The sequence below is a fragment of the Epinephelus moara genome, chromosome 6 (assembly GCF_006386435.1).
Source record: "Epinephelus moara isolate mb chromosome 6, YSFRI_EMoa_1.0, whole genome shotgun sequence".
Taxonomy (NCBI): Eukaryota; Metazoa; Chordata; class Actinopteri; order Perciformes; family Serranidae; genus Epinephelus; species Epinephelus moara.
The window spans coordinates 40697504-40716801 of NC_065511.1; the positions used below are offsets into that span (position 1 = coordinate 40697504).

General features: G+C 41.2%; 2 protein-coding genes across 3 annotated transcripts; one reads left to right on the forward strand and one right to left on the reverse strand.

Annotated features, from left to right (window-relative positions):
• Positions 1-383: 383 nt before the first annotated feature.
• Positions 384-7670, reverse strand: isg20l2 (interferon stimulated exonuclease gene 20-like 2). Of its 2 annotated transcripts, none has more exons than XM_050047228.1 (4): positions 7584-7670; positions 5092-5918; positions 3959-4159; positions 384-2472 (listed from the first exon to the last, which is right to left on the reverse strand). In XM_050047228.1, exons 2-4 carry the CDS (start codon positions 5776-5778, stop codon positions 2359-2361), a joined length of 1002 nt encoding a protein of 333 aa, XP_049903185.1. In that variant the 5' UTR covers positions 5779-5918; positions 7584-7670; the 3' UTR covers positions 384-2358. The 2 variants fall into 2 exon arrangements, with proteins under 2 accessions (XP_049903185.1, XP_049903186.1); XM_050047229.1 differs by lacking the exon at positions 7584-7670 and adding an exon at positions 6520-6672.
• Positions 7671-9596: 1926 nt separating this feature from the next.
• On the forward strand, positions 9597-19164 carry mettl25b (methyltransferase like 25B). The gene is made up of 8 exons (XM_050047791.1): positions 9597-9939; positions 11508-11626; positions 12101-12317; positions 12426-12488; positions 12910-13047; positions 14413-15221; positions 15606-15790; positions 15870-19164. The coding sequence occupies exons 1-8, from the start codon at positions 9838-9840 to the stop codon at positions 15953-15955; spliced, it is 1719 nt and encodes a 572-aa protein (XP_049903748.1). The 5' UTR covers positions 9597-9837; the 3' UTR covers positions 15956-19164.
• Positions 19165-19298: the final 134 nt, after the last annotated feature.

Below are 19298 nucleotides of genomic sequence, written 5' to 3' on the forward strand. Positions count from 1 at the left end.
TGATCTGTCTTCATTACGGTATGAAAATCCTGTATGATGTCATCTATCAGATCAGTCCCATCAGCTGAAGCGTCCAATCAATCTGTCAATCAACCAATCAATCGGCATCCTTGATCCTTGCTCCTCAGAGCAAAAGAAGAGTTTTGAGATGGCCTTCAAAATGGCGCATCAGAACGTCTTCTGGTTCAAGTGAAGAACAAAGAGCGAGGAAATATCAAATAAGAGACTTGGGACGCTTCAACAGTGTTTGTGTAATTATTCTCACTGCCAGAGGGGGGAGACAAAAGTCCTGCACTGCATGATACACACTGTTCATTTCACTCTGCGGACACATTTGGGTCGTAATTCAACAAGAAAATACACATTCAGACTTTGAACCAAAATCTTCGTATCACAATTAACAATAAGTCAATTTATTTGTCATGTTAATTCATATATTTTACAATTCCAGTAAAATATTTCAGTTGCCAGATTATTAAGTACACCTGGTGAACTATTGCGGTCTATTGGAATAAATCCCACTAACATGAAGTTCATAATGTTCAGGTTTTAGATGGAAATGTTTGAGAGAGGTGCTAATTAGAATTTCTGCTGACTGGCATCTGACTGTGTTGTCTAGCTGACATGAGGACGTGCAGCAAAAACAGTGGAACTGAATAAAAGGTAAATGTGTCCCGTTTTGTGGACGCACCATTGCTGCACCAGGTTACACGTCAGTCCTGACTCTCAGTGTACGATGACAACGATACGAGCTGAAAGTTACCTTCATTACAGTACAGATTTTAATTCCTTAAAATGCTTGTGGTGATTTACTTAAGTTAAGCACCGAGCTGAATCTGCAGCAGACAACTGAAGTCATCCGACGTTGCATAGGAAACTGTACAAACTCTGAAAGAACAAAATGTAATTTACCAAAACAGCAAAGTTACATCAACTGAATGGGAAGACGTCAGATGAGCAGCTGGATGCTGGCTGGGTCAGCAAGTAGCAGTTTTAAAAGACAGTCATGACGAATATGGAGGATGTAGCGTTGGAGGACACAGAGCTCATGATGTGGGGGAATTTGGCAATCCAGTATCATGTAACTTTCAATTATAGTGGAAATCAGGCGTTGAAATATTTTGCCAGAATAATTATCAGTGACAACATTAACACTTATTTTGAATTTATGCCTCCAGCTCCAACATACTACATCCTGTGAGCTTTATGAGCTCATATAATCATATTTTTGGTAATATACCTACATTATTTAACGGTGCCTTTCTTCTAGACGTCTCTGCTTGCTGTTTTTTAACCAACATTTTTAGTCGCATTCTAAAATATGTCTGGAAATTATCAAATAATATAACCATAAATATAACCACTTCTTACAATAAAAGCCACCCCCAGGGCTAATGCCCTGAATTAAACTAATTTAAATCAGGGCTTAATTAAAAAAATAAATAAAAAAAAAAAAAAAGATCATTCCACTATGGGTTTCCAATAAAACACATCATTTTTAGTTTGTCTTTTTTAGTGCATTTTCTTTCTTTTCTATCATCTTTAAATGTTTGTTTGTTCTCACTACCTGTCTTTGTATTTTCTTTTTATTGCAATCGAATGTTTTCTTGTGTTTAATGTATTTCTATGCCCCTGAATTGCCTCGTGTCTGAATGGCGCCGTATAAATAAACTTGCCTTCCTTAATGATCTCTGTGTTTTTAAAATCCTGGCTCTCTCCCTGAAGCACCAAAGCTGAACAATATTAAAGCATTTTTTCTCAATTCTTCACTTTGGGATAATTAAAACTATAAAAATCCAAACTGACGTGAGCTCTTTTAGTGGCAGTTTGGTCAGACATTAAATTCTCTTGATCATCCACGCTCAGATGGAGAGAAGATGAATACACACCACAGTCATGTAGCGTGACTCGGGGCTGAGTGTTGTCCTGGAGCAGCTGAACTGCACATCTGATCGAAAACACTTACCTGGTGGAAACCTGAAACCATTTATTTTGGTGTATGGGATCATTGACACACTTTCAATGATGTACTTCAGTTGCAGGAATAAATACATGACTGCCCCCTGGTGGCAGGAGCACCTTTGAACACAGACAAGCCCTGAGAAAGAACTGCTGAAACTGAAGGTCTGACCCAACAGTTCTTATATTCCTCTCCCATGATGCTATCACAGTTTTTAAGTTCAGCTGGTAGAAGTTTATCACTGAATGAGCAGCGTCTCCATTCACACGCCAACAGGACAGTAGAAGAAGTCCACCCTGTGACCAGGCAGCGAGTCAGTCGGTCCAAACAAAATACCTGCAACACCAAGTGTCACTTAAAACTCGGTTTATTTCCACGCTGTCTCTCCAAACCTGGCACTAACTGGTCTGATGTTTGGAGGCCAGTGTCCTCTCCCACTCCTCCTCCACCACTTTGTAAAGCTCCATGGTGGCTCTGGCGTCCTCCACAGAAGAGTGGCCCCTCTTCCCGGACTGAGGACACAAGAGAGGACGACTTTAGATGAAACATTCTCACAACTAACAGGGTTCCTTTAAGCTGCAGTTTAAATCTGTCAGTGTCTACAGACTAAAGTGGATTTCAGCCACTTGCTAAATGCTTATAAAGAAAGAACTTAAAACCTAACAAAAGGTGTAGGGATGTCCCGTCTAGTTTTTTGCCCCTAATCCTGATCTGAGTCATTTAATGTTGAGTATCTGCCGATATCGAGTCCCAATCTGATACTTCTGTTTTCCTAGATGATACATCTGCAAAGTTAGGGATGGGTATCGTTAAGATTTTAACAATACTGATACTCTTATCGGTTCTTTTGGGGTTTTTCTTTAGAGGAAACAATTTAAAATGAACAGATTTAACATTGCTTTATTTTCTCTGTATGTAAGTAGCTTGTATAAATCAGCATTTTGCTACAGCATTGCTTTGAAATCAATTTCAATTTCATTTCTAAACCCCAATATTACAATTCACTATTTGCCTCAGAGGCTTTACAGCAAGCATACCACACCCTCTGTCCTTGGACCCTCACAGCAGATAAGAAAACAAATCCTTGAACATGTAACATGTAGATGTTCCCCATGGCTTTACACTTTTCCACTTTTTTTCCCAGTCTAATCTGATAAGAACATGAAGGAAGGCGTTGCTATGAGCTGTGTGGGTGTATCACTTTTTACATGTGAAGCTTTAATTAAAAGCCATTGCAAACTTGATCTCACTTCTCACATTAAATCCACTGATAAATCCACACGTCAATGCCAAAATTTCTTAAATTGGCAAAGTAACAAAAAGCAAATTCTGCTGCCTGAGTCGTAAAGTCCAAGAGTGTGAGAGTGTAGCATGACAAGACATGAAGTTGGAAGTTTGCTCACATGTTGTAGCCTGTGTGAAGCATTTTACTGGACATTCATGTATTCATCTATGAAGATGGAGTAAATACGAACTGAAAACAAATCTGATTATTACAGTTGTACGATCCCCTGAGGAAGAAACTTTGCAATAACTTAAAAATGGTTCATTCACAGAGTTTTGTGGTTTAATAAACTCATTTTTTTCTCTTTGTGCAAAATAGATAAGTAATAAATACATTAGTCATCTTAAAAAGGGAAAAACATATTGTACATGTGTAGCTCAATGCCACTTCTCATAAATATGTGGGGTCCTTACCGTTGTATTTCTGATAGTGCACATTTGGTTTTTGCACCTTATTGACAACTCTTATTGTTCGTATTTTTTTATTTGAGTTCTATATATTTGCACTCTTTCCTCACATCTTTTAAAACTTGTATTCAGTCTCTCTCTGCGTTTTGCTGCTGTGGCCTTTACATTCATGAAGCAGCATTCAATTCACACTTGTGTTGCCATCCTGACGATTACATAAAAGACACTTGGGCATTTATTCAGACATGAGACCAGCATATTAAATGGCTGAGCTGTGTGTATGAAAGGTGCCAAGGGCTCCTGTACCTGGATGTCTCGGTTGAAGATGGCCTTGGTGAGTCTCTTCAGCGAGGCGCACTCGTTCGCGGCGAAGCCGGCCTTCTGGTTGAGCAGAGGGATTCGAGACGTGTCTCTGGTCAAGGCGCCGGGGTGAGAGTAACTGAGGACCTTGAAGTCATTGTGGATGGCGTGGCCAATCACCACCTTCCCCATGAGCAGCCTCAGTATCTGCCAACAGAGGAAACATTCACTCACAGATTCATTTAAAGGACAGTTTCAGCTCTGGTTCACAGTAAACAGACTGTTGATACATGTTGACCCGTCTGATCTATTCAGTGTCCCAGAAACTGCTAACGTAGAATTCAAATGAAAAACACAATTCTACTTAAATAAAAAATATCACTGCAGGATTTACAGACATGTTTGATTGCGGCTGTATTCAACAAGGAACCTAATAATTTGACAGTGGCCAACACTGGAAGGCTAATATGAATTTCAAATATTAGCATGCAAGCGTAACCCTGTGTGCTTTGTTTCTTAATGCAGCACAACTTTGAATAAAACATGATGAAGTTTGTCCCACAAGACAAAAAGAGATGCAAGGTTAAACAGGACAGGATGAACCAGGAAACAAAGAGAAACACTGCAAACAGTAGAAATCTGCATTAATGACACACACGTCTTCAGGTACTGGCTTTACAAAGTTACTTCAATGTCTTTGCATCAAATGAATAAATAGTAAAACAAATATTACTCAGCAATTTGCAGTGTTTTATTGTCTGGCAAAAGCACTTTTCCACTACATGCACTTAAAACTCTTATTTATAACCATTGCATACACTTGAAATGTGCAAACACCACATTCTAAGCATAAATTGGGATTCATAAAGAAAAGCTTGAAGAGGAAATGTGTGTAGATTTAGGGAAACTCTGACCCGTCTGACAGGTTAAACTGGAGACACATGGTGAGGTGATGAATTGAAGCCAGGTAGTAGACATTTGATGTGAGAGGAATCATTATGTGTTACATGTGTTACATGTGTCACATGTTATGGCGTCTCTCACACATTTAAGAGGGCGGGATATGATCCAGGCCGATCAGATGTGACGGATGTCCGGCTAAAACACACTAAATGACGTGTTTTAAATGACTTGCTCACCTCCTTCCTGGCCTCAAAGAATGGCGTGGCATTGATGAGGTCACTGTGCCGGATGCCGCTCCATCGTGTGCGGTAGTCAGTGACAGGCACGGAGGGGTTGATGAACTTATCGTAAACCACGTCTCCATCATACGACACCAGACTGCAGCGTGCCAGCCGGCTGATGCTCCCCTTCGGTCCCGTGCCCACCATCTCACAGTCAATCGCGAGGTACTTGGAGGGGTTTCCTGCTGATGTTTGCGTGGACGTGGGTCTATGGCTGCTTGACGTTGAGGGTGGGTGGGCGCTGCTTGTTGGTTTTAAGTTCACAGGTTCCTTTGGCTTTTCGTGGCTGCCTGTGTGGTTCACAGACACAGTCGAGGAAGGCAGGCTGTGTGTGGATGTCGAAGGTCTGGAGCTACAGTGTGAAGCGCTGGCTGTGCCGCTCGGACGAGGTACACTTGTGTCGTGTGTGGAAGTGGGGAGCAATGGATGCCTCGCGGATGCTCCGTTTAGGCGTGGACGTGCGTCACATCTGGACTGTCCCTCCCTGTGGTTGCTGGCGTCTCTACCTTCCAGGAGGCCTTTCTCCTTTAAATACCGCATCTTTTGACGAAGCCGCTGGTTCCTCCTCTTCCTGCTGGCTGTTACAGTTCTCGTCGGTGCAGTGTCATCAGAGAGGAACAAGTTAATGGTAAGGTCCGACATGGTTATGGTCCCGGTTCAGCAGAGGTCCAAAGTGATGTTCCTCAAAGCAATCGTGCAGATCTGCTTATGTTGCCCTTCAGTATGTCTTTACACTGTTTGGTCCAGTTTGTATCAGCTGACACCAGATTAAAAGGATCATCCTGCAACACAAACACAACGTCATTAAAAACCCTGTCTTCACTTGGATAACTTCCTCATAACCTGTGTGCAACCACCTGCAAGCTATAACAAGAATTTATGAAGGGCACTTAAACGCATCAGGACACTTCTACTAGAATATTAATTCCTAAATGTTCCTCAGGGTCAATAAAGTATTTATCTATGAAGTACTTGAGGTTAGCTCCACCTTTACAAGCTGCAATATTTACAGGATAGTTCAGATTTTTTAAATTAGGGTTGTATGAGGCACTTACCCTAAAAACTTAAATCAAAAGTCTAGTCCCAATTAAACACCCAGTCCCTTTTACTTGCCCGGTGTGGCTACACATTCTGACAAATACATGCCTCAAATTATGTGTCCATCCATTCCTCGATCAACCTGTAAGTTATTCAAATTCCTTTAGTGTGTAAGGGTGCTCAGATCAAAAGAATCAAAAGGGTTTTTCATAAAAAATTAATCCAAGTTGAGAGGATTGTTTTAACAGGTAAAGTGGTAATTCAATGGTGTTCATTATGTCTTCAGCTTCTGATAATCACTTTAGTTGTTCCTTTATCTCAGACACACGTTAAGGTGTTACATACCTTTTTAGGCTTCTTGACATGTTTCGACGAAAACTTCCGTCTTCCTCAGAAGTGTCACTTGGTGGTGGTTGTGACACGTCTTTATCAGCTGATCTGTCAGTCAGCTGATGTTAGGGAGGCGTGACCGTCTCCCTTCTGAGGAAGGCGGGAGTTTTCGCTGAAATATGTCAAGAAGCCTAAAAAGGTATGTAACACCTTAATACATGTCTAAGATAAGAGAACAACTAAAGTGACAACACTGACAACACTGACATCAACAAGCCTGTTGATGTCAGTGATTTAAGCAAATAATAGCCGGACTACTAATTGAAGTGTTGCAGTATCCAGTGTCAGTGTCAGTGTTAGGGCTGCAGTGATACACCACTTATAAAGGTATACCATGATATAAAGCTGATGGTCATCATACTGTGCACATTTGCTTATATATGATATGATATTCATTAACATAATGGTGTCAATTATAGTAATAAAATATTTGTTCAACCAAACATAACCTTTCTGTGTTCATTCCTTTAACGGTCAGTCTGACTGATGATATTATAAATTGAATATATATGGATGTAAAATCCCTAATACGTTTAAGTGCAATGTAAGGCACCATAATACTCTGGTATGAGTCATTCTGCATGATGAGTATTTTTAGTTTAGGTACTTTTACTAGAGTACGATTCTGAATGCAGGACTTTCACCTGTAACGCAGTATTTGTACTCTGTAGTTGTGCTAGTTTTCCTTAATTAATTAGCTTAATGTGACATGAAACAACCTGCATTTGTTTATCTTGCACCCTACTGTACAAGTGATTTACAAGCTACTGACACAGGGCTGTGTACAAACAGGTGAAGTCCACAGAAAATGTCCTAATTAGCTCGTAAATGTAAAACATGCTAACTAATCTGACGTAGCAGGACACAGACGTTAGCCTCCACCGACCGTTAGCTCGCTAACGCTACCTGAGCTAACGGCTAATTCAGCTCAGCGCGGTCGTGTCCGTTAATAGTTTGATACCGAAAGATTCCCGATAAGGAAATATCTAAAAATAACTTTGTGAAATATAAAACCAGACCTGCTGCTGCTGCTGCTGCTGCTGCTGCTGCTGCACCACACCGTGCGGGCTCCTCACGCTTCTTCCTGCTCACAACAAACCATCTACATCCGGGACATGCTGCCTTCAGGGACAGCCAGAAACTGGGATAAACAAATACTACTACTAATATTGGACGCATTAACTGTCTCACATTTCTCCAAAGGTCACAAAAGTACATTAAATTAAATTTTAAATAAATTGAATTATTAACACATGATATCCTGCAGCAGAGACGCTAAAGAAGGTGATCTGGATTTCACGTTAACTCATGTTGTTTCTGTCTTGAAGAACCTGAGACATCTTTTATTTTGTATCATTAATGTACACTCACATAATAATTTTGGCAATTTTTGGCTATGAAATAGAAAATATCCCACCATTTGACACATACCATATTCTAATTTGCAAAGATCACCTCTCCAAAGAAATACCAGATATGGTCAGTATCATCGGAATTATGGGTAAATATTACATTCACAATCACCCTTGTTAACCTGGTGCAGAAATAAATTAAATAGTATTTTTCTGCTGTATAAATACCACATGATAACAGAATGTAAAAGGTCTGTCAAAACTATGTCGCAATATCTGGTATTCTGCCCAAGATAAAAGGATTGTTTTGTATTATTTATTAACTGGGTTTGGCTCTGTTACCATATGGGTTTACTGTGTCTCATAATATATGGCATTAAACACATTTATTTTCACAATTTACATGTATTATTGTTTATTTTTTTGTTGAAATATCTCTCTTTTTTCTGTTATTAATGTAAATTACAGCCTTGCCATTTTGACTTTGTTTTGAATCTTTCTGTGTTGTTTGGAAGAATGCAACCTGCATCATTCTTATGACGATATGTATTGTTGAATTATCCTAAATAATTTTTGAACTGCCTTTAATAATAATAGTAATAATAATAATAATAATAATAGCACCAGTATAGCACGCATAGCACCTTCCATACTAGAGATGCAGCACAAATTGCTTTACAACAAGAGCAGTGTAAGCACTGAGTGCTTCACATGAAAATAGACATAATGAACATAAAACAGACTTAAAATCTTTTTAAAAATCATGAGATGAAATAAATAATAAAACCTCGTAAATCATCACATCATGAAATCATAGAATTCTAAAACCATCATCATAAAATCAAGCAAGAAACAACATTTTAAAAGAGTTGCAGCAGCAAGAAGCATAAACAGAAAAATCTTCAGACCTGGTTTAGGATGGTCAGAGTGAGTTCAAGACAAATATCGACTTTAAAATGAACTATCAGAATCAGCCAACATGCTTTTTCTTATTTTGCTGAATGAAAGAATATTACATACATTGAAAAGCATTCTATCTCATGTCCCCATCAGCTGGAGGGCCATCAAACATACACGTACAATATGATGTTAATTCCATCACAGAAGAGACTTGATGATCACTAAAATTAGGTGGGAAAAAAGTGGATATATCGATATTGGTATTAGTTATCAGCCAAGTGAGTTGTTATATATCAGCATATCGGATATCGTGCATCCCTACTCAAAATTGTTCTGGTAGAATAAATGTGAAGAATGCAGCAGTTAAGATGAAATGTCACCACTCATTAGAGCAGAGCCGACTAACTAAGTATAACATATTGGTTAGGAGAGGAATTAAAGGGGTGCATGGGAGCATCCCAATCTGACCCTACAAACAGATTAAGAAAAAATACAAACCTATATAAAACAGCAAGGCCAAAGTAACAATAAATAGATATCTGAATAAAAATGAATCAATAATACATGTACATGGTGAAAATAGATGTGTTTAAGACAATATATACTATGAGATACCAGAAATTGTGACGTAATTTGACAGACATTTTATATTCGAGTATGAGTTAATATTTGTAAAAATGCTTATTTCATTAATTTCTAAACCAAGTTAATGAGAGACTACATTCAGTGCTTATGTACGAGCGCCGAAACCGGAATTTACTGGAAGCACCTGAACGCATCCTACATGTGTAGTGGAAGCTAAGCTAGCTGCTAACCACAACAAGCATTAGTGAAGTGAAAGGCGATGATTTAGTGTTACATAAACCGATTTTAAGTACCGTGAGAGTTAGTTTGTACTTTTAGACACTCTTCGTCCAAACTGGGGAGAATAACGCAGCACTAACAGGCTAACTTGTGTTAGCATTAGCTTCCAGTCTTGCAGTCCCATGTCAGTGAGCTGTCAGCAGTGAAGGATGTGGAGATGTTGACACCAACTCTTTCAGCAGGACAACAGAGAGACTTGTCCGAAAGACTCAGCGCTTTCCTGTCTCACTACAGCCACGTATCCGACTCCTATATTATTGTGAGTGTGGATGACTGACTTGTTTACAGCTTCCCCTGTTGTGTTTTGACCCAGCTGTGCTAGAGGAGTGGACTGTTGGTATGTTTTGAAACAAAGATGCTTTAAAATCACGCTGTCTTGGAAACTTACATACTTGATAATGCACATTTTTTATGGCCTAAGCAGATATGTTTCACCCAAATTACTGAGCCCTTCTCCTCTTCCAAGATAACCCATCCACCTGACAGATGTGGCATATCAAGATGCTGATTTAAAAGCATCATTACATCATCTTAAATATGACTATTGAGTGCATAAAGAAGTCCTAGATTTTTAACTTTAATCTGTGAAAATAGGAACAAAAGAGATTTTGTGTCCACCGATTGTGCCTTTGAGAGATGTATGCAGTGGTGAAATGTAACTAAGTACATTTATATTTACTTAAGTAGTTATGTATTTCCATTTTTGCACCTGACAGTGTTGTATAAGTACTTTACTAAAGGACAGGATCCTCAAGGATATTGATCACTACCAGCCAATTTCACTGCCCTCTGTGTTTGAACTCCTGTAAATCATCATAATCAGCTGCAGCAGAGACTCACTGAACTCAGGTATATTCTTGAGTTGAGAACAGGGACGCACCGATCTGATATGTGGATCGAATATCGACCCCGATATCATCAAAATAAATGGATCGGGTATCGGAAAATGCAACCAATACCTGAGGCGATTCTTTCCTTTTACATCTATTGTGACGCGAGCTACGTCATACGCCATGGAGCGAAGGAGAGAACCTGCTGTGTGGAGGTGTTTCACACTGAACACTCCAACAAGCCCGACGGCACTTTGTAACGTCTGCAAAGTGAATGTTGCTAGGGGTGGTGGTAGTACCGCCAAGTATAATGCCACCAATTTAATAAAGCATCTACAAAAACATCACCAAACGGAGCACCAAGAGTTCCAGCGGTTGAGCAGGTCTAAAGGAGCAGGAGGTAATACTACACAGCAGTTAACGTTAGCAGATGCGCTGCAAAGAAGAGAGAAATTCCCCAGCAATAGCGCAAAAGCTGTGAAAATTTCTGAGAAAGTGCTGGAGTACATTGTTTTGGATGGACAACCAATGACGGTTGTTGAAAACGTGGGCTTCCAATGTTTACTGGATCACCTGGAGCCACAGTAGAATTTGCCGTGGGCAAATATTTTTCTGAGACCGCATTGTCGTGAATTTACGAGAAAGTGAGCAAACACTTGTCTCAAGAGTTACAAGATGTAGATGTAGATTAATCTGTTTCATCTTGTTTCATTTTATCTCAGGAAAGAACTGTGTAGTCATCAGTGCCTGATGCCTCTAGTCTTTTCTGTTCTACATGTAAAGGTATATAGCTTTTTAAGTCAACCATGGTATCGAATCGGTATCGGCTGACACTCAAAGCCACAGCATCGGGATCGGGATCCAAACTGAAAAAGCTGGATCGGTGCATCTCTAGTCGAGAACGGCTGCATGGAAAGCATCGCCTAGATTTCTGTTTGTAACCAACTGGATTCATATAGTTTCTCTAATAACGGTCACTTTGTTATTTTCCCTGCAGGAGTTCTTCACTGAAGATCTCTGGCATACTCTACCCGACACCTGGCAGCAGGTGTTGCAGGACCTGTCCTACCCACAGATTGCAGACCTGTTACTGGATGCCGCACATGGAGACCGGAGGTACTGCTGGATAGTACATTTACAAAGTCTTACTACAAAGAGTAGAGCGGGGAAAAACTAAAACAAATAAAGCAGGAATAATCTTTATGAGACAAGGAACTGAAGCACAAAACAGCAAAGGGTCAGGACATAATATCAAAGCATTACAGGAAGGGTTTGCCTCATGTTGACTTCCTGGACAGTTGTGAAGTTTGTTTTTGTAAATTCTGGCTGCAAGTAGTTTTTACTCTAGACTATGAGGGGTCTCAGGCTGCAGCTAACTTCATATTGAGTAAAAAAGTTCTGAAGTTGCTAATGTGGAGATGCTAAAAGCACGTGAATATCGTCTTCTCCAACAGTCTGATTATTGTTGTGTCGGTGTAATTAATTTGTAGTCTGGCAGCATGGACCCCTTGTGAGATATGTTGACAGTGAGATTAATATGAAACACTGCCAGCCTCATGATCTGATCATAATAAGAGTTTGTCGTTACAGATACCCGTCGGTGTGGCCTCTGTCTCTCTTGGCGTTTCGTGCCACAGCTCACGCTCTGGCGTTTCCCAGAGAGTGCGGGCGGGAGCAGGGCCGGACAGCGAGCTCGGTGAAACCTGAGGAGTTCCAGGAAAACCAAAGTCAGAGCTCACTGCTGGGACACATATTCAGGAAACACGTCAAACCCAAGAAACAGCATGAGATCCGCAAGCTGGGCACGGTACAGGGTTGATTATTTGCTACTGTCACTGTGTTTTAAAGTAGAATTTAAATGAACAGCTCTTCTGTTAACAGTGTTTTTAATCTGTTTCCCTTTTTTGAATCCCAGCTGGTAAAACGACTTTGTGAGCAGACTGACTGCAGCAGTGTGGTGGATGTGGGCTCTGGACAGGTATCAGTCAATCCTACTGTCAGAAAACAGCTGCTCACTGTAGTTTTTATCAAACAAAAAGGAGGAAATAGTGACTTTGATGGGGACTATTTTCAGCAGTGGATTCATCCACATTTGGGTTAAATGAGTATTTGTGTCAGCAGGACGGTGTATGTGGGACTGCGTTAAAACAAACTACAGTGTGTGTGTTAGTGGTGATGTAGGAACATGTGACACAGTGTGGCTCATTAACATGTTTTTAATGGCACTTTATGCCACAGAAGAAGAAGAGGAGATGTCAGGCTGTAGATACACAAACTGTACTTGTTAGAGGATACATTCACCGTTGGTTTTTGTCTTGTGATCACGTGTACGTCACATAAATATCTGTAAAATTATTACACATTAAATCCTGAGTTTTGCACCGCTCTGCTCTGAACAGGGTCATCTGACTCGTTTCCTGTCCTTTGGACTCGGGCTGTCTGTGACCGCCATTGAGGCTGATCACACCCTGGTTGCTATGGCGTCCAGGTTCGACCAGCAGTTACTGTGGGCCTTGGAGAAGGAAAAGCAGAAAAAGGTTGGTGCTTTGCTGAACGTGTGACACACTATTAGTCCACAGACAAAGGTTGGTTTTGAAAGAGCATTTATTTGTCAAAATCACTTTCGTTAAGCTTCATTAGTCTTCACTGATGCCTCTTTTCCACCGAATTAGCTCTGGTTCTTCAACCAGTTCTGTTCAGGATTCTTGGAAGCTCTGTACTCTGCAGGGAACCAACCTGTGTTTCCACCGGTTTTGAGCAGAACCATGATAATCAAGGATCAAAGGAGGGCTATGCACAAAGCATAATGGAAGTAAAGAGTAGTAGCGCAGTGGCAGATGGCATTGATTACCTTTTATTCTGTTTTTATCCTAAAAACAAGCATGGACCATGAGAGGTTCCTAAAAACCAAACATCGAAGCTTTTTGGTATTTGTTGGGTTTGTCAATTAGAGTTACACCTTTCACATAGAAGAAATCATTTAAAGAAGTATTCCACTGCTGCAAAGATGTTCCTTACATTAAACCGGGCCGTCTATGCAGAAGGAGACACAATTACTTTTGAAACTGGTGCTACGTGACCAGAGAAAACAAAGATGGGACTGTGACACTTGGTTTTGCTCAAGAGCTAGAAAACCTACAACTACCAGAATGCACTGCGCTACACAAGACCAATAAACGCTCCTACTGATGGATGACATAATGCAAGCTTATGTCGTTTTAACGTAACAATATGATAAACGGGTGGTAACAAACAGTGTTGAATTACAGTTAAACAGTAACTTTAAATATGTTTCTGAAAACTTTGAGTTGAGAAATGGGCAACGCAGTAACAGAATCTTGATTATTTGATCAGCACTTCCTGGTTTTACCGTTTGAGAAACAGAGAGAGGGAGGTGGGTCTCTCTTTCTCTGTACTCTTTGTGTCCATGGCGGCGGGCATACGAAAATTAAAAAATACAATCAGTAGTTTGAGCAAGAGCCCAAGAGCCAGCGAAAATTTGCTGTATGACGTATTTCACTCTCCCCACTCTGTAGGGAGATCTGGGCACTGGTAAGATGGAGGGAAGTTTGCCACAGTTAATTTGCACATACTACCCACATTGTTATGATACAAAGTTGGTTTAAAATCCGCAAAGTGTCCCTTTATTACATTATTCATATAAAAATATTATAGCAGCTTTAAAGTGCTTTATTTACTATCGATTATATCAACCCATCAGAACCAAATTTGGTAAGAGGGATGTCATATTTTGACAAGCTCTCTGAGGGAAATTGTGATTTGTGATATTGAACTTTGTAAATAAAATTGAAATTGAACTGAAATGTTTATTTGTACAGCCCTTTGAGATATTGGGCTTATAGATTTTGACTTGACTTGATAAACATCTTTCTTCCTCCTAGAGCTGCTCCTTTCTGGTCCCAGCTTCACAGTCCTCTCCCCGCCACGTGGCCGGTTGGGTAAACCCCAAGGCATCATGGGAGGCCTTCATCAAGCAGCTGAGTGCGGCAGATTGTGTCTCCGAAGGTTCCCCGACTCCGTCTGGACCGAGCAAAAAGAAACTGCGGGGCTCTGAGCATGAGCAGTCCACTTGTGTTGTCCAGACTCCATCGTGTTGTGCTTCCACAGACTCTGACAGTCGCTCACTGGACTCTGAATCAACATCACAGCATCCGTTAAACACGTCTGTTGAGGAGTCATCTGCTGAAAACTGCTGCTCGTGTGTGCAGCCTGTCTGTCAGGAGGCGGTATGTCCTCAGGAGAACAGCCCAGACTTTGTCCTCACCGGTCTCCATGCCTGTGGTGACCTCAGCGCCACCCTCCTCCGCCACTTTGTCAACTGCCCACACGTACGCGGCATCACCTCTGTGGCGTGCTGCTACATGAAAATCACCACCAAAGAAAATCCCTCCCCTCCAGGACGGGTAGCAGCTCCACAAACATCCAGCCAGGAAGAACTTCACTCAGAGTTCGGCTACCCGATGAGCTCCTGGGTGCGAGGGCTGCCGGGGCATCAGTTGTCCTATAAGGCGAGGGAGGGGGCGTGTCATGCCATTGAGGACTATGTACGGAGGCTTCGGGAGGAGAGCGAGCTGCTGAAGACACACTGTTACCGGGCGATGCTGGAGACGTTCATCAGGGATACGAGGCCGGATCTGCGCAGGGCCGGAATCCAGACCATAAAGAAAGCCCATCTGCTTCCATTCACAGAGTGAGTCAACACTGCAGCCTCCAGTTTACAACATGTCTAATGTTTGTGTACTGCGCTGCTCAGAGGAGGAAGTTCACTGAAGTCTTAAACTGTCCAAACAAATCTAAATTATTGTGGATTTTTTTGTGCTTGATCTGTTATATACACTGTTTTAACTACAGTAGGGGTGTCACAGGTTAACGCCACCCTTCCTGCTGTACTCAAAGATTCCTCAGGTTTATGCTTCACTTCTCTGTAGAGCTTGGGTACGGCTGAGAAAAAAGTAGTAGTAATTCTTCTTATAAATCAGGAGATAAAGAATAAAGTCTCTTAAACTCAGCTGAGGTAAATAAAGGTCACTATTAATGTAATAGAAATGTCCTCGTCTGTCTTCATCCCTCTCAGGTACGCCCGCCTGGGTCTGGCACGGGTCAGCCTGCCTCCTGAGATGCCTCTGGACCCGGAGCGGGTGGAGGCCATGTTGAGGCAGCAGAGCAGGGTGGTGGTGTATTTCAGCCTGTCCCTGCTGCTGGCTCCTGTGGTGGAGACGCTGGTGCTGCTGGACAGGATGATCTACCTGCAGGAGAACGGTGAGCGGCTGGATGCTGTGACACGAACAAACTGCCGTGTGTTTCCTTCAGCTCTAACTGAAGCCTCGTCTCTCTGCAGGTGTGGACAGTCAGCTGGTTCCTCTCTTCAACCCAAACTTTTCCCCAAGAAACTTTGTGCTGGTGGCTCTGAAGCCCCGTGGATAAGGAGGAGGAAAATGGGAGACTACACGAGACACAATGAAATATGACCCAAAAACAAGAGATCCAGAGTCCTAAGGTTGTTTTGTTCCTCTGTTTTTAGAGATGTTAAATAATGAACATTAAGGGGATTTTTTTTTTGCTGGCCTTCGGACATCTTCTGACACACATGTCCTTCCTGCTATGGAGCCAATCAGATTTTCAGCCTGGAACATGCTGGAGATCGAAAGCTTTGGCATCTTGCTGCTGCCAAAGTGTGCACTCAGTTCTGCTTCCATAGACACTGACTGATTATTAGGATCCACCAAAAGATCTTGCCTGACATTAGACAGAAATGTCACCTCGTTACACTCCGTGTTCATCTTTGGTCTGACATTGTGTCCACTCTAAGTGACTCCAGTGGAGGAGGGGGATTCAATTTTCCCCCAAAAATAATCATTTTAAAGGAGCAGTGTGTCAGATTTAGGGGGTTCATTGCAGATTGGAACCAGCTGAAACTTCTCCCGGTAAGAATTCCTTCAGTTTTTGTTGTTCTGGAGGTTTTTACCGGGAGCTGAATTATCCACAGAGATCTCTTCCTCTCCGACCAGGTGATTTGAAACGGTAAAAACACTCCGTAAAGCAGTTTCAAGTTACACATGAGTGTTTCTTCAGACACTGTGTGTAGGAGATGGGCCCTTAACTATGGTGGCCAACATGAAAATGCAAATGTCCCAATCTAGAGCCAGTGTTTGGTTTGTCCATTCTGGGCGACTGTAGAAACATGAGATAGAGATAGATATAAACGGCTCATTCTAATGTAACAAAAACACAGCGATTCATATTTTCTGGTGATTTTACACCAAAGAAAACAGACTTAATGTATTCCATATCTGACAATATATCCCCCTGAATCCTTCACACTGGACCTTTAAGTCCACACTGATGCGTTTCCATGCCAACATTCTGGTTTTGCTGGGGTTTTAAGAGTGAAGTTAAGCGAAGTAAAAACAAACCACAATGTCAGGCAATATTGGAAAACATGTTGATTCAGAACAGCCTCAATGGCAACGTCTGTCTTCTCTACAGCGCTTGCCATTGTTGTTATGACTGACAACCACTTAATAACAGTGTAAGTGTCGCCCACGGCTCTCATTGGCTGTTTTTTATTTTAACCAAGAAGCCACTGTTTCATGTCATGATGCAGACGAATCAGTCAACTCGAACTTGTTGGAGTGGGCGGATTGAGAGGTCTGGACTCAGGTAACCAAAGATCATGTTTTCATAGGTTTGTCATGAAATTCAGCACAAACCAAGGCATAGTTGTTTTGTTGTTGTTATTTTTTAAGAGGAGACACACCAGGTGAACATGGTAACATTTGTATCTCAGAGATGTCACCATGAAACGTCTCCAGTTGATTTCTTACAGAAAGTAAGTTATTTTTTATATTGCACATTTGGTGAAATTGTACATTCAAATATGCAAATGAGGCACTGTCTGCCTGGATTTCCAAAAATCTGAACATTTGATAAAACCAGGTTTAAAACTCTTTCATTTTGCTGTCAAACTGAGTCAAACGTTTTTACAGAGGGAATTTGGATATCTGTTTTTATCACACCGTAAGTGTCAGACAATACTGTCAGCCATTGTAAAAAAATCAATTTTCGGCATGTTTTCAGGAATAAAATGTTCAGTAAATCAGGCTCTGAACAAACCCCACAGTAAAACCCTTCAGGATATAAATAGGAGTAAAACTGTAAAGTTTGAGGAGTGTAAGTGCTGCTGAAGTTGTCCCAGAGTTTGAGAAATAACTCATTTTGAGAAAACAGCCTTGAAAGATAAGATTTTAGACAAAAATAAGACAGTGGGGTAAAAATGTTAACTAACAGATTTCACCATGAAACTTCCCCAGTTGATTACTCAGGCTACATTAAAGCCACAGTGTGTAGGAATTTCTCCCATCTAACGTTGAAATCATATATTGCATTCAAACAGATGGCGCACTCTAGCGCCTCACTGTTTCAAGCGCGTATTGCAATAACGGTAGCCGCTGTGTACCAAAAAGCTATGATAACATTGATGAAACCATGTCACACAGACACACGCGACGTGAGTTGACAAACCCCCTCTTCACCATGCTGGCTGTGTTTACAACGTAGGACTGTTGGGGCGGGTGTAAATCGAAACAAACCAATCACGTCCTGTTTTTTGACAACTGACAAGTGGCTCACCCTCACACACCTCATCCCTCTCCTCGCATCACTGCACCGCTAACAGCGGCTAACAGCTGTTAGCAGCCAGTGGGACTGCCCTGTGATTGCATTACCTTTCTCCTTCAGCAGCTCTCTCCACCTGGGAAAGGCGACCCCGATGTTGACCCTCGTTTTTGAATTGGCCGGTCACGGTGCCTTTTTGATTCCCTTTTGCGCTTTCTTGGCGATGAGGATTCCGTCTCCCGTGATGCTGCATATGCATGATCCTGCATTATGCTCAAAGACTTTGTTTCAAATTTGCCATGGTAGTAGAGAAGCGCCTCTTGCTCCTCTCCTTCGGCTTCTCAGTCACGGAGCGCTGGCCTGGCTCCTTACAGAACCCCCCAGACGACTTACCTGCACAATGTACATCCGAAATTCTCCTTTTATGAGAATAAGTCAGATTATTGGTGGAGGTAATAGTACACCAATGATGACATATTAATGAATGCAGACATCGATTTTTGCCGATTAACAACTGAAAATATTACACAATGTCCCTTTAAGACACTTTTTTCATTACAAGTTTTCTGAAATATGATTATCTAATGACATTTGTGCTTTTTGCAAACATTTCCAGAACAGAAATCTGAACTAAGATAAACCTAAATGCTTATTGTGTATGTTTTCTTTCCACTAGTCTAAAACAAGACGTGTTATGGAAACAAAACAGCCCAAAATCTCAAAATTTACCAGTGCATTAAAATGCATGTTTTCACCCAGGGTGTCTCCCCTTAAAATGTCAGTCTGTGATCAAGTGTTAGATTCATGTACCATCACCATCTCCACAGGAACACAACTAGCACTGCTAATAATATTGTTACTGATACATTTTCATTTTCATTGTACTTGAGTTTAAAAGAAATATTATCAATTACACAACAGACAAACACAAACTGTGTATTCATCAAACCTGTCCTGCTCAAATCCTTTGTGAGTCATGTCCTGTTGTACATTTTGGATCTTTCTGTAATTAAATACATTCATCAAAAGCTCTCATCTTTAAAAAAGTCTCACTGCAGTCTTTTTAGCTCAGCGTTCCTGAGAGAATCTACTAATCCTGTTTGTAGTTAAACAACATGATGCCACATGTTTGGTGTGAAATCCTGGAACTTGT